At 40.3% G+C, this 27,661-nt stretch overlaps 1 protein-coding gene across 1 annotated transcript in view; it reads left to right on the top strand.

Annotated features, from left to right (window-relative positions):
* ATP8A2 (ATPase phospholipid transporting 8A2) overlaps positions 1–27,661 on the top strand; it is a 507,110-nt gene that overhangs the window by 36,003 nt on the left and 443,446 nt on the right. The window contains exons 2-7 of the mRNA XM_014791223.2: positions 18,391–18,490; positions 18,949–19,047; positions 20,038–20,083; positions 20,751–20,791; positions 25,064–25,137; positions 27,039–27,108. Coding sequence (XP_014646709.1) covers positions 18,391–18,490; positions 18,949–19,047; positions 20,038–20,083; positions 20,751–20,791; positions 25,064–25,137; positions 27,039–27,108 — 430 coding nt within the window. The remainder of the gene's footprint in view (positions 1–18,390; positions 18,491–18,948; positions 19,048–20,037; positions 20,084–20,750; positions 20,792–25,063; positions 25,138–27,038; positions 27,109–27,661) is intronic.

The raw sequence follows: 27,661 nt of genomic DNA, 5'->3' as shown, positions 1-27,661 counted from the left end.
TTGTGAGGAGGACCAGCCCTGAGCTAACATCCAATGCCAATCCTCCTCTTTTTTGCTGAGGAAGACTGGCCCTGGGCTAACATCCATGCCCATCTTCCTCTACTTTATATGGGACGCCACCACAGCATGGCCTAACAAGCGGTGCGTCGGTGCGCACCCGGGATCCGAGCCGGCGAACCCCGGGCCGCCGCAGTGGAACGTGCGCACCCAGCCACCTGCACCACCAGGCTGGCTCCTCTTTCTGTTTTTTTTTAGAACTCTTAATGGTTGGGTATTGACACTCATACTGGCACTCTTAGATCTCTTTTCTTTTATTTTTCATCTCAGTTTTTGTTCTACTTTTTGGGAGATTTACTCACTTTTATTTTTCACTCCTCTGATTGCATTACGTTAGTTAGGCTATCATACTTATAATTCTTATTAGCTCTTTTATTCTATTACTTTTTTTTTCTTGTGAGGAAGATCGGCCCTGAGCTAACATCTGCCAAGCCTCCTTTTTTTTTTTGGCTGAGGAAGACTGGCCCTGGCTAACATCCATGCCCACCTTCTGCCACTTTATATGGGACGCTGCCAGAGCATGGCCTGACAAGTGGTGTGTCGGTGCGCACCCGGGATCCTAACCGGCGAACCCCAGGCCGCTGTAGCGGAGTGCACGCACTCAACCGCTTGCGCCACCGGGCCAGCCCCTTATTCTGTTACTTTTTAAAAACAGCGTGTTACTCTTGTTTATGTGACTGTATTATCATCTTATAACTCTGAAGATGTTAGCATTTTTAAAAGTAGTCTTTTAAAGTTTGCTACATTGTCTATTTCCTCAAGTCCCCCACCTCCTTTTTCTCTGTTTTCATTTTTGAATCTCTTTCTACACATATCTGGTAATTTGTCAAAGAGAGAGAGCATAGAAGACTGAAGGGGTGCTCTGTGAGTACAGTTCAGATAGCAAGCTTTACTTTTTGGTAAAGGACTTTCAAACATGAGTCTGTGGAGGATTTTTTTCTGTCTTCCTGTGAGGTTTCAGTGGTTGCCCAGGGAATAATCTTTGGATCTCTGGCCATGGGTGTACCAGTCTGGCTGTGGAAGGTTCCTGTATAGCCAGGAAGGAGAAGGGGGCTTGTGAGAGAGGAACAATGCTTCTTTTCTTAAGCCTTTTGCTTTTAGCCCTTTATAGTTTATTTCATGAAGTTTCTCCAAACTCTTATCTCTGATCTCCTGGCTCAGCTCCTCTGTGTAAAGATTTTAAATATTTCCCTTTGCTTTCTACCTTTGCCTTAGTCCCTTTTCCATCGTTGATGTCTCCGCCTCATGAGCCTCCTCTGCTTTGCAGACTGAGCCTCTCTCTTCCTGTCCACAGACCCCTCCAACATTCTGAGGTTGTGCCCTCTTCTGCCCACCAGTGATGGTGATGGTGAGTTCTATGTGTCAACTTGATTGGGCCATGGAGCGTGCAGATATTTGGTCAAACATTATTTTGGGTGTTTCTGTGAGGGTGATTTTGGATGAGATTAACATTAGAATCATCGACTGAGTAAAGCAGAGTGCCCTCCCTGATGTGGGTGGGCCTCATCCAGTCTGTGAAGGCCTGAATAGAAGAAAGGCAGAGTAAGAGAGAACTCTTCCTGTCTGATGGCCTTTGAAATGGGACATGGTCTTTTTCCTGCCTTTGTACTGGAACCACACCATCGGCTCTCCTGGCCTCCAGCTTGCAGATTGCAGTTCTTGGGACTTTTCAGACTATAATTGTGTGAGTCCATTTATAATAAATCTCATTCTTTACATATACATCTGACTCGTTCTGTTTCTCTGGAGAACTCTGACTAATACGGTGACCCTCATATTAGAATTGAAATACTTCTCAGATAATAATCTGAAAGTAAAACCCATTCTTCCTGCCTTGCAGCCCAGGGCGCTTCCTCAGGCTGCAGTCCCCTCTGCAGGTCCCTCGCTGGCCACAGCTCATGCTCAGAAGGCATCTGAGAGGCATGCAGACAACTTTCTTGCCAAAAGCAGAAAGGAGTCTGTTTTAGGGAAAAAAAATTTCTTGGCTGATGATTCCATTCCTAGTTTTTAAATATGTGACTATATGTTTTTGCATTTCTTTCTATTATTTTATGGTGCCTGAGTAGGCAGAGTTGATGAGTGTGTGTGTCCATTTTACAATTGTGAATCAGAAGCGAGGTAGCCTTTAGACTGGGCCTTTATTGTTGTTAGAATCCCACATGTAAAGACTTATTTTCCTCATCTCTCCATGTTAAATTTCAAGTAGACAACTACAGGGGTGAGTTCACATCACAAAAAATTGAGCCGTACCTTTGGTTTATCATGTGTACAGCAAAGCGCACAAAACCTAACAGAAAAATTTGATTCAAATAACGTTTGAATAAAGTTTGGCGATTATGTGAGAAATTCACAAAAATAAAATGATGTAGCTTGCCTTGGGTTTTTGGTATCTATAAACTCATTCAGCTTTTTGCAACCCAGAGGACTGACTGACAGCCTGTCTTTATATGCAGACCTGAATGCAGTGTTGGCGCGTTCCCCGCTAGTGAACTCCGTGTGTGCCTCGCCTCAGCCCTGCTAGGCTCCCGACTGTCTGCTTCCATCTAGCGCCCCCTGTAGCTCTCCCTCACTGTCACAGCTCCTGGACTCCGCCTGCTGGGAAGTGGCCTCGTGGACTAGTTGTGATGCAGCCAGTGACCCCGCTGGCTCCTGACCGAGGCAGAGACATGCAGGGGCGAGCAGGGTGGGTTCAGGCACTTCTGCTTTGATGGCACGATTTCAGAGTTCTGTCCCGCCGTCTTTGACTTGTAGAACGCCAGCACCGAGGACAGCCTTAACCCTGCCCTTTCGACAGAGTTTATTTCTCTGTGTTTGGAAAGAATATATTGAATTCTGAGTGAAGGGCCAAAAGGGGTGTAAGTCAGTAGACTTGGAGCCGTTTAGCTTTCTTTTGGGGCAGTGGTGGAGTCAGGCTGATCGTGACTCCTGCCCTTGTTTGCCTTTAGGCCAGATATTTTCATGATAAATACTTGTTTCTTTTTATTGAAGATGGAGAATCTCATTGACAATGACCCTTTGAGATTTGCAGTGCAAAATTGAATGAGTCTCACAACTCATTTTCATTCGATTTTATACCATGAAGTTCATGTTTTCCTGTAAAGCAGTCGAGTAAAACCTACTTTTCAGTGGTGCCGCATTTAAAGATGGTAGCTATAAGCATCGGTATCTTGCATTTGGAACTGCTTACCTGAGAGTTATCCACACTGAAAGATTTGCCTGGCAGCAAGCTCTCCTCAAAATGTTATCTTCCCTCTGTTATCTTCTTCTCGGCCCACATTTCTATGTGAAAGAAACTACTTCATGTCCAAAGCTATTCACTGAATAATACGTTCAGTGAAACACAGATTTGGAAATATGATAGGAGCAGGACTCTCGTGCTGTTTAATAGGAATTATAGGGAGTCTCTAATTCATGATCTTACGTTCAGTGCCCTATGCGTGAGTTGCTTGATTAGAAACTCACTCATTTTTCCCACTGAATGTGTATGACAGAGAATATGCTGACCAAGCCCACGTGGGCCATAACACAGTGCTGTGGACAGTTACAGCACCAGCAGTGCCGGGCCACGTCCAGTTCCCGCATTCTGGGGACAGGCTCTGACATAAGGCAGTGTTCGGTACTTTTTTTCCAGCTGAGGACTAAGAAATAGGAAAAGTGCTGAAATTAAAAATGTCAATGTTTTAAAATCAACTTACTAACCTTTTGTTTGTAACTGGTGAAATTTTAGTAGTTTAGTAAAATGAAGTAAAAATTTCTAATGAGGTGGTCATATCTTAGCATTGACAGACCCTGTTTATCAACAGGAATTTTTGTGTTCAAGATTTCCAGAGTATAGTTTGAGAGGAATGGTTGGCAAAGCGTCAGGAGTTGATGCCAGATGGGGAGGACCATAGGCTTTGCTGTCCATTGGAACGTCCTCTTGGGTGATCCCCGGGCGTGCAGTGATGTCCCTCGTCAGCGGGGGTGGCAGAGGGCCCTCTGGGGAGGCCTTTACGTTTAGTGGTCTCACTAGCGCTTGCTCTTGTGAGTTAGTTTAAAGCACTCTTAAAGGATAAATGAGTTAAGCTGTTTATGAAGACATGAACAACCTTCTTAGGGCACTGTGTTGTCTCTTGTCCTCCGCTTCCAATAATCCAGAACTCCTTGCTGAGTGAGTATTTGAGAGGAGGAAGGTGAACCGTATCTTACAGGGTCTAATGGAGAGTTTCCAGAACATGATCATGGAGCGCTGGCTCAGCTCACACAGTCAGCTTCCTGTGGAGAGTTTACGAGGGCCCCCAGCTCTCAGTAAATACTGAACACTTGGTGTATGTCGGGCACATACAAGAAATGTATTGTCCATGTGATGCAGGAGAACACAAACAATGATGGTTGCTTTTCGCTGTCTCTACACCTCAGTGTGGAATTATGGGTCACATGTTGAAGACAAGTGTTAAGCTAGTTTGGTTTCTGGAGGCTTGTTTTAAGGGGAAGTTATACCCAGATCAGCTACTGCATTTTAGATTTGCATTTTAGATTTGCCTTCAGAGAACAGTTGTCAGCTTTGATTTTTCTCACAGCTGGAAAATCATACTCAGACGTCATCTGTGGGTTCTTGCTTTGTGCTGCATTCTGGAGATCAGACTTCTATGGCGCTTTGTGGTTTGTGATGGGCAGGGAGCCCCAGACCCACGTTTTTGCCAGGCTCTGTTTTCTAATGGGTTGTTTCCCATACTTGCCAGATCATAAGAGTTACCAAGAGGAGTGTGTCCAACATCTACATAACCAAGTTCCGCCTCCGCTGAGGTGGGCTCCCCAGGGGAGGGGTCTGCAGGTTGCTGTTGTTGTCAGATCTTGTCTTCTCCTCCGAATCCTCTGGAGGCCTCCCATCTCTTGAAGAGAAAGAGGCCCGTGTGTGGACATGACCTGCAAGGCTAAGGCTGGCCCCTGTGGTCGCTCCGACCGCATTTCTCTGCCTGCTTCTCCACATTGCTTCGCCCCCATCGGCCTCCTCACTGCTCCGCCAACAGGAGGAACAACAGGAGCTCTGCCACTCAGCGTTTTTGCACTTGCTGTTCTCTCGTTCTGCAAAGCTCTTCCCTACGGATCCACGTAGCGTGTTCCTCTTTCATCACCTCCTTTAGGGCTTAGCTCATATGTCGCCTTCTCTGTGAGACATTCCCTGATCATTCCATTGAAAGTAATACTCCTTCCCCCAGCCCCGCCTGTCTACGCCTCTGTATCCTCCTTCCCTGATCTATTTTCCTGCACAGTATTCATCACCATCTATCCTCTTATGCATTTTATTCAGTTTTTTAAATCTAATTTATCCTCTAGAATGTAATTCCCTTGAGAGTGTGCATTGCTGACCAGTTGGTTCTCTGCAGTGCTTTGCACAGTTCCTAATAAACAGATAGGGCTCAGTAAATGCCTGTTGAAGGGTGGATGGATGGATTTTTGACAAGCCCCTGATCATTCCTCACGTCATCCAATTTCAGGAAACACTGGTCTAACAGATGTTTAGAGGGAAACTGAACCACAGGAAATGTTTCCGTTTTCTCCTGGTCATTTGTCCCCATTCCCCAGGCCTCACTAAATGTCTCAGACTTTCTTGCAGCCAGTGCCCATCCTTGCCGTGGACAGCCCCACTGGCAGGGATGCTGACACATGCAGCTTGGGTGGGAGTCTTTTGGGGGCAACTTATTCACCTGGGTGAACAACCTCTTCTGCTGGGAAGCTTCTTCATTCACCCATTTCACCCTACAGGTGTTCTTTCCCCTGACACAGCGACTGGTGAATGCCTCCTGCCCTTTTACAGTTTTAGTGTTCAGCTGGATTGAACTCAAATACGAGATTTGAATAAATGTACCTCCTCAAGGGTAGTTGCCACTCAAAATGTGGTCCTTGGACCAGCAGCACTGGCTTTACCTGGGAACTCATTAGAAATGCAAAATCTCAGACCCACTCTGACCTACTGAATCAGAATGTGCATGTAAGGGTTAATTTTATGTGTCAATTTGACTGGGCCATGGTGCTTAGATATTTAGTCAAATGTTATTCTAGATGTATCTGTGAAGGTGTGTTTTGGATAAGATTAACATTTAAATTAGTGGACTTTGAGTCCACATTATGCAGATTACTCTCCATAATGTGGGTGGGCCTCATCCAATCAGTTGAAGGCCTGAATAGAACAAAATCTGACGTCCCTGAGCAAGAAGGGATTCTGCCAGCAGATGGCCTTCAGACTTGAATGGCAACATCAGATCTTGGGTCTTCAGCCTGCCTGCCCACCCTGCAGTTTGGACTTGCCAAGCTTCTGCAGTTGTGTGAGCCAATTCCTTAAAATAAATCTCTCTCTATGTATATATACACTCTGGTTGGTTCTGTTTCTCTGGAGAACCCCTGACTAACACAATATATCTAACAAGATACCCAGGAGATTTGTAGCACCTTTAAGTCTGAGAAGCAAAGCCCTAAACTGTTCTGCTAGAATGAATTTGATGGGTGCTGCCTTTAGCTGTTTGTAGTTTTATGTGTTTAATTCTGTATAAGGACAAATCAGGGTTGTATATTCAGGTGATTTTAATGCTACACAGTAGCCCTCTCTTGGATGAAAGTTAGTTTCTCTGAATTATTGATCATGCTGATTCTATTTCCAGATGAAAATATTTAGACTCATTTTTCTAGTTGGACTAGAGTAAAAGTTAGTATGCGTTTCCCTCTCCATCCCCACCCTCTTATCTTTGGTTTCCTAATGTAAACATGTATCTTTTTCCTCCCCAAACTGTCTACCTTCATGGCGTTCAGAGACACATGGGTCCCCTTTAAGCACACTTGGTATTTACTCAAGTGGGAAATGTTCACACACAGATCGGGTCATGTGCCAACTGTGTGTGAGTGGGTGTCTGTTTTATACAGATGGAATCTTGGGTTCAGATATTACAGTCATCGGGGCCGTCCCTGTAGCCTAGTGGTTAAGTGCCCGTGCTCCACTGCTGGCGGCCGGGTTCGGATCCCGGCGATGCACTGCTTGTCAGGACGTGCTGTGGCGGCGTCCCATATAAAGTGGAGGAAGATAGGCACAGATATTAGCCCAGGGCCAGTCTTCCTCAGCAAAAAGAGGAAGATTGGCATGGATGTTAGCTCAGGGCTGATCTTCCTCACAAAAAAATATATATATATATTACAGTCATCTTACACAGTCATGTTATACAGTCTACCTTATATTTTTTTACAGTCTCATCTTAGAGTATGTGAATTTTCATGTTTCCTTTACTGATAAATGTTGGTTGCTTTATTTCAACAGTCAGTACTGCCAAAAGGAATGCATGAAGTTTCGTTTAACTTTGTTCTCTAAGCTGTAGTTAAGAAAACTTCGTAGCATGAGCTATCACATACATGAGTTTGATATATTTTCCCTACTCTTTAACGAGCTTAATGTCAGCTAGTTTATTTTGCCTGGCAAATTTTTATAGTGACATACTATTATCCCTGTCAGGAAGGGGGAAATTTGCTCCTCTACCCCTCTTGAGTTCTTATGGCTGGACTAATAATAAAATTGACACAAGATTAGATTAATAGGAGAAAAACTAATTTAATATGTACATATGGGAGATTATTATACAAAATGAGCCTCAGACAGTGAACAAAGCAGGCAGTTTATATAGCTTTCTTTTTTATACAAAGAAACAATAAATTTGTGAGGAATTGACAGGACAAAGAAACTTAGATTTGGGGTATGTAATTAGTGAGGAATTTAAGCAGAGTTTAGGTTTGAGGTAGTAAATTAGTAAAAGTAACAAAGTTTGTTTACATAGGCTTCTCAGTCTTGAAATCCCTAGCTCTGGTGATAAGGATGTCTCTATCGCCTGGTGTGAGGAGGGTACCTTTCACAAGGGAGATTTATTTCCTGCTTTTAGGGGGAACAGAGACAGGAGGGTCAACACTTTAAGTCAAAATAAGTAACTTTAATTCAAAGTAGTCAATATGCCATTGTGGGATATTTTGGGGCAGCCTGCCCTGAGCCCCAATAATTCCCTCCTCTGAAACTTCCCTGGAAGTTTCACATATAAGTTGAGCTGATAGATTGCTTTATTATTTCATTGAATTAATCTTTTACTCTTAAAAATAGATCAGTTCAGTTAAACAGTTGTGTCTCATTTCAGGAAGTAGTGATGCAAGTGGGCTCCCAAAGTTAGGTCTATGGTGCAAGTAATCAGGTACTTAATAAGAGGCATTTCTATGGAAACGAAGAAAAACAAAGGTTAATGGTTGGAGCAAATTATAAACCAGTTTCTGAGCCTAGGGGGCAGCCAATCAAGAAGATTTCTAGATGTCAGGGTCAAAGCATCTTTTACAGTTTGAAATATCTTTGATGATGTCATTGAGTGTTCAAGTGAACTTTCTGAGTGACTTAACACAGCAACAGGTATGAAGATTGTCTAAACACGGGCTATTGTGGTGATCTTTCTTAAGTTTATATTAAGCCGTTCAGCTTCAGTTTGCAAGGCTTCAGGGAAAAGGGCAACTTTAGTTCTCAATGATTCCAAGTTTAAAAAGATGAGAGAAAATTGGAAATATTAGTTTGGAGAGTTGTAGCCAGATTTTGGTGGAAACTAGAAGAATTTAGGATCCAGTGCAGTTTTTAGGTAAATAACAAAACTTTAAAGACAATTAACAGCACTAGAATCTAATATCCACAAGTGTGTATTATACTTTCTACTGAAACATAATTTTTCTCTCTGAATTACCCTCATTTTTACCAAAGATAGTAAAATTAAAACTAATTTGTTTGCAAAATAAGTCTAGTTTCAATAAACTAAGTACAGCAAGAGTAGTGATTGGTCATATAGGCTCTTTCAAATTTGCTTTGCTGGAACTTTTTATAAGGAATCTCTAGACAGAACTTTTAATAGCTTCTTGAGGCTAAGAAGCCAAACCTAATACTTGCCATCAGACTCTGCCTGCAATACCTATATATTTGGGTGAATTCCTCTCTTGTTAAGGCTCTCAACATATCTTTAGGTTCCTGCACCTGCCAGGAAGTGACCTTCTTTTCTCACCTGGTTAGGCTGTCAGGAACCCTGTAAGTAAGATACCAGGCTGTTTTCCAAGGGGCTTTATTGGCTTCGTGGAGTCAACCTTAGTTCCTTAAAGCTGTTTGGTCATATCTGAGTTGATGCATGTCTCTCGCAAACATGACATTCCAGTCAAAGCCTTGGTAATATAACCAATGTTTCTAGTTGTCTCCTGTTACAAGGAGAACAGATTCTTTTTGAATTTATGCAAATAAATATATTGTCATGAAGATAAGAATATTCACTGAGAGTTTCTGAATTCTGACTCAGGAAGGGAGGAAAAGTATTTGTTTCAATTCTGCTTACAAAGGTATAATTCACCAAATTGGCATAAGTCATAGATAGCTTAAAAGAAAAGAAAGTTTTCCTTAAATCTGGAAAAACAAAAGATTAAAAAAATAGTAATATTTCAGACAAAAAGTCATAAAAATTATAATCAGCCTCATCAGTTCATTTAGTCCCATGTAATTAATTCTTGTTCTGCTTGAATCCAGTTTTTCCATTAGTTCTCTCGACTTTGCCTGATGATCGAGGGTGATAGAAACAGTGATAATTCCAAGAAGCTTGCAACGTTTCTGTTAAGGCTCACATGATTTGCCCAGTGAAGTGGGTGCCTCCATCATTGGAGATTATGGAAGCTATACCCCAAGTGGGAAACATTTTTTAACAATTTCTTTGCCACTGTGAGGATATCAGCTTTGTGGCAAGGGGAGGCTTCAACCCATCTGGAAAACATATATACAATAACAAGAACATATTGATAGCCCATACTAAGTGGCAGTTGAATGAAATTCAGCTGCAGATGCTCAAAGGACCCAGAGGGAGGAGTTCTGAGGCCTCTGGGGATAAAAATAGTTTTTCCTATTGTGGATGAAGGAAAAACCAAAAGCAAAAACCAAAACGTGGGGTTTGCCAGGGAGCCGGGAAGAACCAAGTGGCCATCTTGGGTTTCCCATAGCCCCAACTGTTTAATTTAGAGCCATTGTTTACTCGTCTTAATTTCTCTGACTCAGGAGCAGACTGTTGCCATGTTCCAAGGACATCAGGATGGCAAAAGTTTGGCAATAAGGGGTCATATTTTTGCAGAAGTAGAATGGACTTCACATGTGCCACAATCTTTATAGATTCTCTCGTTGCTGCCTTTGTGGGAAAGTCAGCTGGGATGCTTTCCTGATGCTCAGATTCAGTCGTTTGGGTGTGAGCCTCAATTTTGTTGACAGAGACCCAGTTCAGTTTTATGTTTCCTTTCTACGAAGCATTTTGCAAAAGCATCAGAGTAACTGTAAAGGACAAAAGACTTAAAAATAGTTCATTATAATGCAATTGACAAAGAAATTTGGTTATTTCTGTGACATACAACATTTTAAGATAACTAGAATTATGACTGATAATGTTATAGCAGGACATATCAGATTTTTAGGAATTTCACATAATTTCTAGAACATTTATATACCTATGCAAGTACAACATAAAGAAGGCTTAATGCTACTTCTTATTTGATGATGCTTCCAATGTAATTTAACATATCACATATGCCTAATTAGCTTAACAAATCTTTTGGAATGTTCCAGGTCAAAAAAAGATTTTATTTAGAATCTGATTTTGGAAAGCTTGTCAAAAATATCAAAAAGGTTTTAAAACATTGATCAAATGGGATCATAGGTTACTGTGAAACAATACTTAATTATCTATTCAACCAAAGTGATAATAAAAGATTTTAAGGCAAATACAGAAGGTTATACAGCTGCTAGTAAAACTTAGCTCTTACTATTGAGAAGATTCAGTTTTCTTAAGTAATCAAAGATCTAATAAAGGACAGAAAATTATTTTGATAAAATATAAAATCTTTGCTTTCCTTTCATAATCTCTTATCAGGGGCAGACCAATATTCCAAGAAAACTTTGTTCTTTCAAGAGATGAGAAGAAAATTAAGTTCCAGTTTTATTTAAATACATTATTGATGTTGAAGCTTATTTTCTTTAAACTCTTAACATAACTATTTAATTTTAGCTAACTTGACCAAACAAGGTAAGATTTTCTTTATTTTTTCTTTTTTCTAACTTTTTATTTAATTTGTCCTTTTAGCAAAGAAAACTAAATTTTAATTTTGTACCAGCTAACTTTTGATATTAAAACTCATTCACTTAATTAAATTCATTCTAATCTTAGCTAGCATGCTTAAAATCCCTTTGTAAAGATTTTTTTTCCATAAACTTTCTTTAACTTTCTATGCGTATTTTAGTTCTTGTTCTCTTTTACATTCAGAAATAACCAGCTTTATTTTGGGACAAAATTATTATTTTTTTCTCAACAAAAATGCATTTCCATTCCCTATATCTTTTCTTACTAAAAACATACATCTTATTTTCCTTGCACACAGAGATTTTTCCTTATTATTTTTAGTAGCTCTAATTACATTTATTAATTAGAATTCTTTTTTTTTTTTTGTGAGGAAGATCAGCCCTGAGCTAACATCCATGCCAATCCTCCTCTTTCATTTTTTGCTGAGGAAGACTGGCCCTGAGCTAACATTGATGCCCATCTTCCTCCACTTTATATGGGATGCCACCACAGCGTGGCCCCACAAGTGGTGCATCGGTGCGCGCCCGGGATCTGAACCCAGGCTGCCAGCAGCAGAGCTTGTGCACTTAACCGCTACGCCACGGGGGCCGGGCCCTAATTAGAATTCTTAACCCTTAGAAACCTTAATTTCTAGGGAAAATTCAGAAGTAAGCAATTGTGAACCATATATTATACCCATATTCTTTAGATTGGAAAATTTATGAATACATTTTATAACTTCTAGAAACATGTTTCTTCACAGTGCACTCTTCCAGTGTGGCAGAGGACATGTTTATTAATAGACCCAAGTTTATCTTTAGTTTCTCTGCAATAGGAAATCAAAGATAGATAAACTTATGTTCAGTAACTAATGTTTTACTATTTTATCTTGTCTGGAAATAATCTAGGTATTCAATGACTATCCTATCATTTAATTTAACTTAGCTAAACTCTAAAGTTTCAAGTTACCAAAAAGATTTGGAAAAGCTATTTTTGAGTACACATACAATAAAGTATAATTTTTGCACCTAAAAATTCTTATTTCATTAACATCTATATAATTCATTTGTTCATAGCAATCATACTTAGATTATTCATGAAAATTTCATGAGACATTAAAGCAGTTAGCCATCATCTTATTTTTTTTTCTTGCCGACAAATTTTGTAACAGAGACAACATAAGCTTATTTGACTAATAACCCAGGTAGAATAAAAGTTTCATGTCTGCATTATATCCAGTGCTGATAACTCTGAAGACTTGCCTATTTTAATTAAAGTAACAAACTTAAACAAGATTTTATTTACCAAAGATTGTTTTATATGATGTTAACTTGAAAAACATTTGGGTTAGTTTGTATTATATTTGGAAATAATTTATATATGTACTTACTTTAAGTTAAATAGAGCTCCTTTAGAAATTAATTGGGAGGTAGAAAAATCCCATATCTATAACATACATACATATACATAGACAGATACAAACAGAGATCTTATAGCTTTTATTTTCAAATTTCAGCCATGAATCAGGTACAATACAAAACTCACTAGTTTACAAATAGTTGTGTTTCTAGCAGATGGAACAAGTTAAGGCTACCTGCTTTTAAAGCTTTTTTTGTTAATATTTGCGGAGAAGACTTTTAAGATTTATATTTGCCCTAGACAAGTAATCTTAAGGAATTAGATTTTGGGCAAGAGAGCCTTTCTAGCAGCTTGCATTTTAAAATGGCCATTTTCTTTCTCTTTTTTTTCCCATTAGCCTGAGGCTTTACTGATTGAGCTAGCTGGGCTGTTACCTCCTGGGGTGTTTACATTTCAAAGACATAGTAAAATTTACAACTTCAAAGGACAGAGAGAAAAGGATGCAAGTTTTTTTTTCCTAGTAATTTTTGGGAAATCGCTATTTAAATTTTTCCTTCAGTTTTAGAAATCAAGGATGGTCTAGATAAGAGTTCCTAGAGAGGTTACAAACCTTTTGAGATAAATAGGGGAGGTTTTGCAATTGGTGAAAGGGAATGAATGGAATCTGAACTTCCTTTGGAGCTGCATTTCCAGTTTTGCAAAGATTTGTAAGATGAGGATAGTTGCTCTCAATTCCTCAGAAATTGGGTTGTAACTTAAATGACATCATAGGTTGATCTACTGATCCAATTACATTACCCCTAATTTGTTTCTTTCCCTCTGGGTACATAGTTTTATTTTAACTTGGGAGGAAGGCCTATAAAAAAATTCCTATCAGGCTCTGAATATCAGCTTTCAGTTTGGCCAGGTTTTGACTACAGAGCTACTAAAAAAATCCTTTTAAATATCTTGCCGGTTTTCAGCCAGGACAAACAGTAAATATTCTGGCAGTGTTAAACAACTCCATGGACCCAAGAGGCATCCTTGAAGGTTGTTACCTTTCCAAGAACCAGAGTTACTCCTAAAGACAGCCAAAACGAAGAACCAACAGCCTGCATGTGCCACACAGGCAGAAAGCCAAGCCGAACCCGTAGGACATAAAGCAAGACAAGCAAGAAGGCGATAGATATCTCTGGGAGAGAGAGTGAATAACCAAAGGGGCTGGATTTGGAAAGGAAAGGACAAGGAGAAATTTTGTTTTTCTCTCTTGACTGGGCATTACAGAATGGCCACTGAGTGGAGGTAAAGGGCTGTTGTCCAGGGTACGAGTTCTCTGGGAGGGGATTCTAGGATATATCCGCAAAGGACATTGCACAGGAAGGCCTGAAGTTGGCAGAACCTGATTATAGAGCCCAGCCAAGTGAGCCCTACTGGCTGTCCCAGGTGCTTCTGCTAAATTCATTTTCTGGCCTTCAGCATTTACATCAGTAACCTGTATACTTGTAGAGATTAGGCTGGAGTGCTCTCTGTAAATCTTGTAGGAAAGGGAAGCTTTTAAAGGCAGATGTGGCCATATTTTAAGATGGGGATTTTACATTGGATTTGTGTTTTAAGTCTAAATTTCTGTTATTTTTATCTTATTAGGGAGTTTCTCAGTCTAGCTGTTGTATTATATTTTTTCTTCTTCTTCTGAAGTGCCAGACAATTGTATTTCCAGTGTTCTGATTTTTTACAGTATCTGCAAATGTCTGAAGGCAAATAGAAAGGAGTCTGAGTGGACTTTGATTTTTGTTCTGATTTATGTCCTTCCATCTTATTAAGAGAGTCTTAATGGCTAGCCAGTATACCAGTATCAGAGCTCTCTTAAAATTTTTTTTCAATTTAGAAGTTTTTCCAACTCAGAGGATCCATCATCTGCCCATTCACGAGTAGGATCTTAGTAGTGACTCAGACCAATAAGCCTTTTTATGGTTTAACCGTGAATGGAAGAGGCATCCCCAAAGGAGAGTGCAAAGGATACAGCCCTCATAGTATCCAAAAAGTTCACTACCAGAGTTAGTCTAAGAAAGTAAAGGTGATAACTACGAAGGCCCTGTTTTTAAACAGCTGTTCCAAAACACAGGGAATCACGTGTTCCCCCTCTTTTGAACAGAGTAGGCTGATTTATCAAGCCTACCCAATTTTTTTAGATTCCCTAGGCTTGGATCCACAGCCTATTGGCCTGCCTGCTAGATGCGTGTGCATCCTCTGGCTGGTGGAGACCAAAAAAAACGACCATCTCTGGGAGGAACGGGATCAACAGAAAACAAGTGTACTCATCCCAAATCTTTACCAGAGTCACTTTTGCCCAAGAAACTAGTTTTACAAATGTTTTCTCCTGCTAATCTAAATTTAGAGAGAAAAAAAAAATTCTCATCACTTTCATCCGCACTGGATCCCACAGGCAGAGATCTGGGAGGCTGACGTGGTAAGAAATGCTTACTTTTTTTGCCAGCTTCTGTCAGATGTCCCAGCATCTCTTCATCTACAGCAGGCCCAGGGAGAAAGCAGTTTTTCAGTTGGTGAGATCTCCTGGCTGGCTCTCCAAAACTGTCAGGGAGGGGGAAATTCCCCCCTCTACCCCTCTTGAGTTCTTATGGCTGGACTAATAATAAAATTGACACAAGACTAGATTAACAGGAGAAAAAAACCCAATTTAATACATATGTATGGGAGAGCATCATAAAAAAATGATGCTTAGAGAGTGAACGAAGCAGGTGGTTTATGTCTTTTACACAAAGAAACAATAGATTTGTGAGAAATCGACAAGACAGAAACTTAGGTTTGGGGTATGTACTTAGTGAGGAATTTAAGCAGAGCTTAGGCTGGAGGTGGTAAATAGTAAAAGTAACAAGATTTGTTTATACAGGCATACCTCAGAGACACTACAGGTTTGGTTCCAGACCACCACAATAGAGTGAATATTGCACTGCAGTGGGTCATATGAATTTTTGATTCCTCTGTGCATATAAAAGTTATGTTTATACTGTGCTGTAGTCCATTAAGTGTGCAATAGCCTCATGTCTAAAAAAACAATGTACATACCTTGATGAAAAAATATTTTATTGCTAAAAAATGCTAACCATTATCTGAGCCTTCAGCAAGTGATAATCTTTTTGCTGGTGGAGGGTCTTGTGAAAAACACATTATCTGTGAAGCACAATAAAGCAAAGTGCAATAAAATGACACATGCCTGTACAGGCTTCTCAGCCCTGAATTCCCTAGCTCTGGTAATAAGGATATTTCTATTTCCTGGTATGGGGAGGATACTTTCCCGTGGGATATTTATTTCCTGCTTTCAGGGAAAACAGAGAGAGAACGGTCAAAACTTTAAGTCAAAACAAACAAACTTTAATTCAAAATAATCAATACGCCATTGTGGGATGTTTTGGGTGGCTTGCCCTGGACCCCAACACTCCATAGGGCCACACAAATGAATAGGGGCTCCATCTAAGCACATTTTCTAGCTAATTCAGTGATACTCCTTCAAGTGTAAGGTTCTTTGAACTGTTTTAAAGGTGGTTTTCATATAATTTGTCATAAACATATTTAGTACCTAAAGATTCTGATTCTGATCACCAATTCCAATGTGTTGAGGGTGTGTATGGGAATTTTCCCACACTGCCAACCAATTCTTGGACAGCAGCTGGGTGTCCTACAATTCAACTCAATTCTGACACTATCTACCTGGGGGTAGCATCAGATCCCACAGGTTAAGGGCTCAGTGCTACAAGACTGCACCCCCCCCCCCCCAAACTCCATTTGCAAGTCCACTTCTCACCTGTGCTTTGACCGCCTGGCTGTGGATTGGAGTTTCCAACTACTTCCTCCTTGTTTTCAATGAAGTTGCCAGAGCGGCTCACAGAAGTCCAAGAATCATTTTACTTACTAGATTACCAGCTTATTATAAAAGGATACAACTCAGGAACATCCAGATGGAAGAGATGCACAGGGCAAGGTACGTGGGAAAGGGTGCAGAGATTCCATGCCCTCTCTGAGCGCGCCGCTCTTCCCGAATCTCCATGTGTTCATCAGCCCAGGAGCTCCCTGAACCCCCTGCTTTTGGGTTTTTGTGGAGCCTTCATTACACAGGTATGATTGATTAAATCATTGGCTGTTGGTGATCAATTCAAGCTTCCTCCCCGGATGTCAGGGATGGGTCTGAAAGTTCCAACTCTCCAGTCACATAGTTGGCTCCCCTAGCAACCAGGCCCTATCCTTAGGTTACCCAGGGGCTTTCCAAAAGTCACCTCATTAATATAACAAAAGGTACCTTCATGCTCTCATCACTTAGGAAATTCCAAGGGTTTTAGGAGCTCTCTGCCAGAAATGGGGATGAAGACCAAATAAATATTTCTTATTATAAATCACCATATCACAATACCTTAAGCAGAGGAAGGGTAAACATAATTCTATCTGTAAAGGTGGCTAATCATTGTATACTGTGAATCCTCAGGCTTTTGTACCGTGGGGTGATCTCTCTGAGGCAGTGGCAGTCAGTGGTACATGGGGCTGTTCCTGCTCCATCAAGTCACCTCAGGCTGCTGTATTTTCTGAGCTGTCGGCTTTGGGTTTTCGTTTTCTGGTTCTAGGATTGGTTGCGGTCAGCTCTTAGAGCAGCACATGAGCCTCTAGTGCTCTGTCTGCTGAGCCCTCCGCTCTTCCATTTTGGTGATTCTAATTTGTGGTGTGTTTGACACCTGCTGGATAAACTCGCTAGAATATATTTCATTAAGAATTGGCTCAGAGTTGTGCCTTCAGAAGGTAAGCTAGGAGTTGAGCAGGCACTTTTATGGATAAGCCTTTGAGCAGATAAAGGAGGTATGGTTCATTTTACCCCTTCGGGGCCTCAGTGTATGCCTTTGGATTATTTCTTTATCTGCTATGGGCTAGGAACATACAAAGTTGAAGTAAACATTTGTACTGTTCCCAGAATCTATTCTGGGGATAGATAAATGAATATAATACAAAGCAAAGCAGGAATTAGAATGTAGGTGTAAACACCATACTGTGGGCTTGGAGGAAGGAGAGTCTTTTTGAATTTGACCAGACTTAATGGAAGATAGAAGGTTGGACGGGAGGGTAGGATGAGAAGGACAGTTCAGTCTGGAGAGACAGTGTGGACGGGAGAGGATGCCTCAGGTGGAAAGCAAAAGTGTGAGCAGAGGTGGCTGAGTAGAGGGTATGTGAAAGGATGGAGTTTATTTAGGTGTAGTTAAGCATGAGACATCTGGGGAGGGTTTCCAGAGGGACGCACTGAGCGTTATTCATAGGCCCGTGCCCAGGGCATGTTTTATGGAGTCGAATTTATACATTGGACTGGTGGCTTTGTAATAAGAATCGTGGTGCATCACAAGTTCTGGAATAATAATTCTCCCTTTCTTGTGTGAGTTACTCGATTGATGCTCTGCTCACTCTTTATGCCAGTGTTCCTATCTTACTGTATTTGGACCATGTACCTTTTTCTGTTTTGTGATCTCTGAAACCTATCTTCCTTTAACAAACATTCTTTATTTGCTTACTGTGTTCATAGCACGTAGCTCCTAGAAGGTGGGTAAATTTTTCTGTATACACTGTGTGAAATCAAAGTCTGTAAACTGTGTGAACATATACATATCAAAGTTTGAAAACGAAGATCACATTAGAAGATTTTCTTATCAGCTGTGTCCTTTTACAAAATGAAGCTTTGTACAAGGGGGCCAATGCTGCAATTTTCTTGTCCTGAGTTGGAAACATTTTGTTTTTAAAATCATTTGTAAAATTTTTGAAACTTTTTGTTTTCTTGTTTTTTAGCATTTACATCTGTAACTGATATTAGTATTTTTCTTTGCACCTATAGTACGGCCAAGTACAGCGTGCTGACATTTCTACCTCGATTCTTGTATGAGCAGATTAGAAGAGCTGCTAATGCCTTCTTCCTCTTTATTGCCTTATTACAGGTAATGTTTTTTAAAAAGTTACTTAAAATTCATAACCTTAATTACATACAAAATGAAATTTTGCTAAAAGGTCACTTAACTGAAAAAGTGTCATAATACTTGAATGTAATTTGCTTCCCTCATCCAATGATTGTTTGTAGGAACAAACATGGTCTTTGCATAAAGGGAGACTTCTTTAGGCACTGCCTTAAGGATAATTGCAGGTGGTAAAAGGGGCGTTGAAAAATGGCCCTAAGGTCATACTTTTAACCCTTTTTCTGTTTCAAACACATAGCAGTGTTGGATAAAGTTTTAAAAATATGTAAAATACTTAGCTAGTTTTTAAAATAAGGTAATCATTTTGGTGTAACACAAATGGAACAGATCTGCAAAAGAGTGAGGGGTGAGTGCCATATTTTCTTTTCTGTAGAGAAGATTTTAATTTGCCAGCTTTCTTCTTTTGGTCTCTTATCTTGCAGCAAATTCCAGATGTATCTCCAACAGGAAGATATACCACCCTGGTGCCATTGATCATTATTTTAACAATTGCAGGCATCAAAGAGATTGTAGAAGACTTTGTAAGTTTTTGCTTTCAAATAATATAAACGTTGTATTGAATATAACTTATAACTTATTTGTTGCTTTGGGTTTTTTAAGACAGAAAATTGGTCTGTAGCCTAACTAGCCTCTCAAGGTTCATGATGATATTTCTGGGGAGAGAACAAGTACACACAGTGTCATCAATACCTATACAGTGACACAGATGTAGTTCAAACTGTGTTTTCTAATGTTGGGTCTATGGACTCCCTTTGATTTTTATCATTGACATTCCTTACATCCTCCTTCACAGCTGCTCATTTGGGTAGTGAAGGAAGGATAGTATTGCTGTCTGGTATAGCATTGTTGTGCTGGCCGTGCCTGAGGTAATTTTACAAGAATCTTCTCCCTCCTCATACTTTTCTCCGTGTATCTCCAAGTTCATCGGCCACAACCACATTCATATTCTCTCTCCCCTTTTTCTCTCTGTCTTCTTTTCAGGCTCTTCCGTTTCTCTGTGCTCTATCTTTCTCTCCCTTCCTTCCTCCCTCCCTCTCTCTCTCTTTCATGCACGCATACGCTCTCTCAAACACTTTTTTTTGTACCTTTTTCTGGGACTAGGTAAACGACTAATGCAATACAAATCAAAGCAAAGGTAGTTTGCCCCAAAAGTTCTTTATCAAAAAAACAATTTTAATTGTTTGTTGTTGGGTTCATCACTCTGAATAATTCTTTTAGTCTGATCTAAAGCAATGGTGGAGTGAGAAGTTTCATACTTCAGAGTGCTTGTGCATTGCTGGAACCAAAATGTAATCGTTTGAGCCGGAGTGGGCAACACCTACATTTACTCCATCAGTCGGCTGAACTTAGTGAGCGGTGCGGGACCACAAACCACTGAACTGAACCCTAGAGCATTAGCAACAATGCCGCTTGGTTTCCTTGTCCCTCTTTTTTCCTGATATTACTGTTTGCTATTTCAATTATTCGTTTGGAACTTTTGAATCTAAGAACTTTTTTTCTTTCTGTAACAGAAGCGACATAAGGCAGACAATGCAGTTAACAGAAAGAAAACGATAGGTAAGATATCAGGCTGAGTCACCTTTTCCATTAGAACACTTGAGAATAAGACCTGCACTTAAGTAATTAATGGTATTGAGATAAATTGGGGAAATGATCTATAAAATATTTTAAAGAAATAGCAAAATGACAGATAAATCCAACAAAATGGAGGAGTCTTGGTAATTAAGATTTGAAAAGAATCTAGATATTTTAGAATTTTAGAACAAGTTGTAATTTTCAGAAGCTACACATATTTTATGTTCATAAGAAGTCACAGCATTCATATCCTTGTTTATAATTGCTCCCTACCTCTCTCTATCTACTTATTATTGTATTGATTTCTAGAACATTAGCTCTGTGTTGTTAGGGGGTGTGTATGTGTATTTGGGTAAATCTTGGAACAGCAAGGTGATTTTTTTTTTCTTTTTGGCTAAATATGAATAGATTTGACTTGTATGCATACATCTATATTTATGTGTATGCATTAATGTATATGGTACATAGGTACATAGGTTGGAGCTCCATTTTGGGAAGCAGTGGTGTTATACCTTTATGTCTAAAGATATGGTATGTTGGGATTAATAAGTGGAATTTTAAAAGGAACGTTTTGGATTTTGGATAGCTGATTTTATTTCGATTATCACCAATATTAACTGATACATTGTTTTCTTTTTTTCTTTTTCAGTGTTAAGAAATGGTATGTGGCATACCATTATGTGGAAAGAGGTAAAACTAATTTTAAAGATATACCAGAAAGCATTGGTTTGGAGACTTGTAATTAATTGCTAGTATTGCTTGCAGTATAAAGTTTATGCTAAGACAGAGGTCATCTCCATTTTATATCGAGTTTACATTGTGGAGTTCTCCCAGGAGGTTTACTTGGACCTGGTGCATGTTTGCTCTGATCCCTGCGTCTTTTAGAAGATGCTCACTGTGTCAGTTGAGAGTGTTGAGATTCGTTGCTCCTGATGGATATTTCTGCAATCTCAAAGCATTTTCTAACTTCTGAATCCAATTCAAGAAATATTTTCCCTGATCTTCTGTTGTTCTCTTAACCTAAATTCAATTTTTAGAGATTTTTTTTTTTAACTTTTGAGATTCTCACTTCTAACATTTTCGGTGGAAAGTTTGGGTTTATGATTACCTTAAATATAAAGTGGTGGAGTAGGGGTGGAAGCCATCCTGTTTTGATTCCGAGGCAAAGTGATTGAGACCTTGATGATAGCAAGAAGGGTTTGCCTCCACCTCCTGGGAGTATGGGGTCTGGAGGGTTTGAGAATGGTGGGGTTTTTGGTTGTTTATAGTGATGAATAGAAAATTTAGAATAAGTATATTGTGCCGTCTGGGTATTTTGTATCTAATAAGTTTAGCTTTTTAAGTGAACCTCTGTTTTAGCTGGACCTTTCTAATTCTCACAAGCTGTTTTTTGGGGATGAATCTCATTACTCCAGGATTCAAAGCTGACTAACGTGATTTCAAAAGAAAACTACTTTTTAGAAGGGTAACTTACAGTAGTTTCTCTTGTTAAACATTTAACAAGCAGTGTTTAAAATGCCTCTGTGACCTTTTAAGTCTGCAGAATGCTTGTGGTATGGTAGCTGCACCATTTATTTTACTTTTTGCTTTGTTTTTACTTGCTATAGGAAAACTGGTAAGCCCCTTGATAGTGTTTTGTGATAAAACTTTAACCTTGGTATCAGTCCAGAAGTGTCCTGTATTGCAAATATTTATTGACCTCACTCTCATTTGGAAGTATGGTGGTTCTTGGTCAAGTGGTTGGAAATTCTTGACTTCACAGAGGGCAGAAATGCTCCCAATGCTATAGGAATTCAAGGAATTCCATGGCACTTAGTAATGGCCTCTGTTTCTCTACAATTCCTGTTGTCACCTCCATCCCCAGAAAGGCATTAATACTGGCTGGAGTGGAGAATGATATAGATTTGGGATGTTGACACTACTTGAAACAGCAGAAAATGGAGAGATGATCTCTGAATTCTGGGTCCAGGAGTTGATGGGCTTGCAGACTCCTAAAGCCCATTACTGTTTACTACACACATTCAGAGGGGAAAATAACACCAACCAAACACCTGTTATATGCTTTGCCACATGCATTTTTATTTCAATTAAAAATGCATTTTGTTTGCTTATTTAAATGGAGCTCTTAGCCTGTACCAGACTGTTAGGCCTGCGGATGCCAATTAGGATAAAGCATGGCCCTGTCCTTAAGGAGTTTGCTACAGAGGTTCTCAGACTCCAGTGGGCATCTCAGTCCCCTGCAGGGCTGGTACAACACGGAGTGCTGGGTCCCACTCTCAGACTTTCTGATTCAGTAGTTCCAGGCTGGGTCCCCAGAATTTGTATTTTTAACAAGTTCCCAGGTGAGGCTGATGCTGCTGGTCCAGGGTCATGTACCAGAGCCACTGGTGGAGTGGAAGTGACAGGCAGCTAAACAGAATGCAGTGCGGGCTGAGCGCCGTGCGGTGGGATACTCCAGGGGCTCTGGGAACATCCGGGAGGGCCAGCTAGTCTCAACCCACCAGTTCAGGTCAGGATGCTCTATGGTTCTCTTGAAGGATGACCAGGAGATAACCAGTTTAAGAGGGAAATGCTGTTCAAGACAGAGGTAACTGGGTGAAACTCTGAGATGTGTCGAAAAGCCAGGCACATCTGCAGAACTGCTCAGAATCAGGATGAGATATGGGAGAGGCCAGGTGAGGAGAGGTCCAGAGATGTCAGGCAAGGTGGAAATGGCAGCTTTAAGGTTCCCAAAGCAATAGAGCTCTACTCTGAAGTGCTTTAGCTCAAGTCAGTGATCTCCCGAGCTGCAACAGAGTAGTCGGTGGATGCTGAGAGGCAGCTCTTGGGGTGTTGACAGCTTTGGCTGACTTTGAGAGGACTTTTGAGCTTCTTCTTCAAAACTAAGAGACTTGAGAAATCCTCTGAGGCTCTAGTGGATTCGGGGATCTAGCGGGGGCTCTCTCCCACCTTTGGAATTCTTGCTCTAGGTAGTGTCACACACTCAAGGGACGACCATGCACAGGAATATCAAATAGAAAACCATTTCAAACAAAATCCAAGTAAGTAGTTTCTCATGTACATAAAGCTTCTCAGTACTTTGTTACTGAGATATAAATGTCTCTTTATTTAGATAATAAAGATGGGAGAAAGCCATAATTTCCCTTGTCCTCCCACTTTGACTTAAAAAAAAATCTACTGCCTTTTTTCTTTTGAAAACATAACTAATTTTCCTTTCTAGTTTTTTTTAACTAATTGCTTCTTATTTTATTATGTAATTAAACTATTCACCTAAAATATTTTTACATTTAGAAGATATTTTCAGTTTTCATAAGTATTCCTTGCTTTTGTACTGATGATTGTTAAAATAGCTCTGTAGCATCTGTTCTTTGACTTCTCTTTGTGATGGAATATAATTTAATTACATGCCTTTCTTTTTGCCTTTAAATTGGATACTGACTTCACATGTACAGTGGTTCTGGAATTTAAGTTTTACACTCTTCCTGATACTGAGCCCGATTCCTTAGACTTCCTCGCACACTTTGATAAGCGACAAACACTAGTAGCACACATTTTGGTAAACCCTCTTTATTCCTAAGAAAAGATTAAATATAGGCACCTGCCAGGGCCATTCTCCTAGCTTGTAAGGTCCAGTAGTTTTTCACAAGTATTACATCATTTGAAATTCTTGATTTCTGAGAGAATGATAACGTGGGTTAGAATAGGAAACAGGAAACATAGTGCCTGTTTTGAATTTTGAAATTGTTTGTGCACTAGGAATGGCCTTACTTCTAGTGCCATCAGAGACTTTCCTGCCATCCTGACTTTTACACTCATAGTGCCCCTTCCCTTACACTCATGCTGGTGGAGACCAGCACTTAACATGTGCCTGTGTCATGCCAGATGCGTGCATGTACTTCCTTAATCATTGCATCAACCCTGCAAGGTCAATAGTGGTACTTCCCCATTTTACAAGTGAGGACATGGGAGCTTAGAGAGGTGGAGAGCTTGCCAGGATCCCAGAGAAGCTCAAATTTGAGCCTAGGCCTGCCTGCCTGGAAAGCCTATGTTCTATCCAGCCAGATGCTTCTGTGATGTTCTTTAAAGGATTTATAGATTCTCGGCCATGGTGCTCATGTTCTGCAGACCAGAGCCTGGTTCCTTGGCTTTGGGTCTTCTGTCCGTGGAGCCTGTTTGCCAAGGTAGTCTCTGACTTTGGCCATGACTCTTTCTGGCCATTTCTCAAGACAGTACAAATCTATGCATTATGTGGTATATTCCTGGGGACCTTTTATGTGCTCTGTTCATGGGTGAATTTCCTGTTACCTTTCACTCAAACCACTGGCCCTCCAGTCAGATGGCTCGGTTTTGAATCCTGGTTCTAACACTCATTGGCTGTGTGACCTTGATCAAGTTATTTCATTTTGAGCCTCAGTTTCCCCATTTGTAAAATGGAGAAAATTTACATGTGTTAACTCAATTGATCCTCACAATAACCCCATGGAACATGTGCTGTTGACCTCATATATAGATGAGAAAACAGGCACACAGAGTTTACATACCTTCTCAGGTGACACACAGCTAGTAAGGAGTCCAGCTGGGATCTGAACCCAGGCATTCAAGCTGGCTCTGGAGCTGTGCACTTAACACTATCCTACTGTGTACAGCTGTGGAGATGTTCAAGTTTGTAAGCAGATGAATAATTGTAGGAAGATGAGACCTTGATGGTTGTTCTGACTCATCTCTTTTCTCCCTCTCTTTTTCTTTTTCATTCAGCATCATTGCGAAAAGGCAATATTACCACTTGACTGTATTGAAAGATTTTCCTTTTGTTCTTGTTAAGGAAAATAATTTGAGCTTCTCTGTCTTAAACTTCATGGCATAGTTATATAGTAATTTGTTGTTCAAATATTTAACCACCTTTATCACCATTTGTGCTTTCTTTTCTTTCATGCTTCTCTGTCCTTGTCCCTGGTTTTCTAGGTGACAGTGGGAGACATTGTGAAGGTCGTCAATGGGCAGTATCTTCCAGCAGACGTGGTCCTGCTATCCTCCAGGTCAGGTGTGCTCGTGGGCACAGTTTTTGAAATAAATGTTAAGAACAATAAAATATTAAATGGTGACTGCAGAAATCTCAAGCCACCCTCTCCCCTCCACCCTCTGGTCACCATCCTTCTCTTTCTAGCCTCTTCTTCCATTACTTGTCATTTGCCTCTCCCTGCCTTAACCCTAAGTTTTCTTTCTCCCATTCATTCATTTGTACATTTTCTGAACTTTTTTACATTTATTGATTCTTGGTCTCATGGCTATTCTGAGCTATTCTTCACCTGTAGGGAAACATTCAAGAGCAGTGGAGTGATTCGTTCAGTAACATCCAGGTTGCAGCGTATCTGAGACATCAGAGCCAGTCTCGTGATGGGTCCAGACAGCAGCCTTTTCCGCAGAACCCAACACCTCCCTTTACTAGCTGTTCAGAGAACCACGGGCATTTTCTCAGCACAGACATGACCTGCAGATGGTGTTTCTTCTTCATTCATATACATTTTACCCCCTTTCTGACCAAGTGTCATTGCCATGTTTTCTAGGTAATTTTGTGCTAGAAAGGTATCATCCACTAAGCGGTGTAAATAATGCGCAATGCAGTCCTTGACTTTTCCTTGGCTTGACACATTAAAGTACATATCAAAGAAGGAATGCCAAAATTAGGATAAGATAAACTGCTATTCTTGAGTTCAAGATTAAATTGATGGTAAGACTAGAACTTGCTACGTTTACGTGCTGTTGGGAATCATAGGTGCTCACACTGTTTGCATTTTCTTTGCTTGCAGACAGTGTTTCTTTTATTTGATTTGATCACACATTGAATTTTAAGCCTTAGCATGAATTTTCTGCTTGAGATGAAAGGTTTTAAAAAAGGACCCCAGGCCCGTAGATGGGGAAAAGCACTATATATACACAGAGCAGGATTCAGGTTGTTCCTACTGATTGGTAACAAAGAAATACTTAGAAATAGTAAAATGTGGATCACTTGATAGTTTGCGCTATGAGTTTTGGTTGTGACCCTCAGAAAACCTGGGTTTAATTGGGATCATTTGTGAGCTGACGTCATGTTTTCAGGATGCTTATTAGTGTTTGAGTCTATGCTTTGTGCCAAGCAGCCTGCTGAGTACCTTATTCCATTTAGTCTTGCCAACAACCCCTGATATCCTCACTTTATTCATGAGAAAACAGAGACACAGAGGGGTTAAATAGCTCACCAAGGCCTTGTAACCGATAAAGCTAGCACTAGGAGATTTTAACTTAGCCAGTGGGTTTTAGCATCCAGTCTCTCAACCACTAACCATGCTACCTAAACCCAAAGATTAGAAATAGGGGTATAGTATCTGCTATGCTTATTTTTATTCCTTGAGTTTTCTGTCCTTAAAATTAGGTGTTTTGATTAAAAAGTTGCCTGTTGACATAGTAAAAGGTACAGGGAAGAAAAGGCTTGCAAAAACTGTGCCTTGATTCCTCAACTCCTCTGGCTGTACTTTTCTTCAAAAGGTGTGTTTGTATGGGCCGTGCCTAGGGTGGCTCTTTTGGTCAGGAGCAGGCCAAGCCTCAGACTTTAGGGGTCACCCACACTCAGTAGTTGATCTTAGCTGGGGCATCACCTGTTTCCCATAACCTGCTCTTTCCCTTCTCATTCATCCTCAGCTATTTCTGTCTGCTTGAGATCAAGGAGCTATGATGTGGGGCCAGTAGGGAAGGTCACTGGGCAAGCAACTTTGTATTGGTGTTGTGCCCCAAAGATGAGTGTTTGTCTTTCTAATCTATTAATACTACTGAAGTGGTTGTTTATAACACTATTTTGAAGGGCCAATCAGCAGAAGTAGTTCCCATAGTAGAGACTTGATGAGCTGTGAATTTGTGGAGGGGACCTTAGTAAACTTTGACTTTTTTTTCCCTCTCTCCATAGTGAACCTCAGGCAATGTGTTATGTCGAAACAGCTAATCTAGATGGGGAGACGAACCTTAAAATACGTCAGGTAAAGTCACCTTTTATGACTTGTGTTGTTATGGTGGCCCAAATTGCAAATCTGGTCCCCACATGTACCAGTCAGTGATTTTTCTGGAGAAAAATTGTTCTGCCACAAAAGGTTATGCCTTAACCCTAATAGAATCTATGGGAAGAGCATGCATTTTATTGCGAAGGGAACTCCTTGAGAGTGACAGCAGAGCTAGGAAAAGTAGGATTCGTCTAAGTATGGGTCACAAAGGGTACCATGCCTTAATTTATATCTTATTGAGCTCTGTGCCCATTAGTGCAGGTGAGAAGAGATATCCTCAGATAGACTGAGCTGTGTGGTGGAAAGGACAGCATCTGTAGTGGACAGAGGCAGTAGACAAGCTCTAGGTTCCTTACTTTACATTGTTGTTTTAATTGAGATTCTAATTCTAGAGAGTAATATTTTAGATACAAAATTTCCATGCCTTAAACAAAGCTATTCTTACCCTATATTTTAATTCTAGAATGAAGAATAGTCTTTAATATAATTACAATTTTAAGCATTTTGACATTTAATTTTCTGCTGCATAAAG

This window comes from Ceratotherium simum, chromosome 10 (assembly GCF_057802395.1).
Source record: "Ceratotherium simum simum isolate JZ-2026a chromosome 10, ASM5780239v1, whole genome shotgun sequence".
NCBI lineage: Eukaryota > Metazoa > Chordata > Mammalia > Perissodactyla > Rhinocerotidae > Ceratotherium > Ceratotherium simum.
The sequence above is the reverse complement of the archived record's forward strand: the minus strand, read 5'-3'. Positions and strand labels throughout refer to the sequence as shown.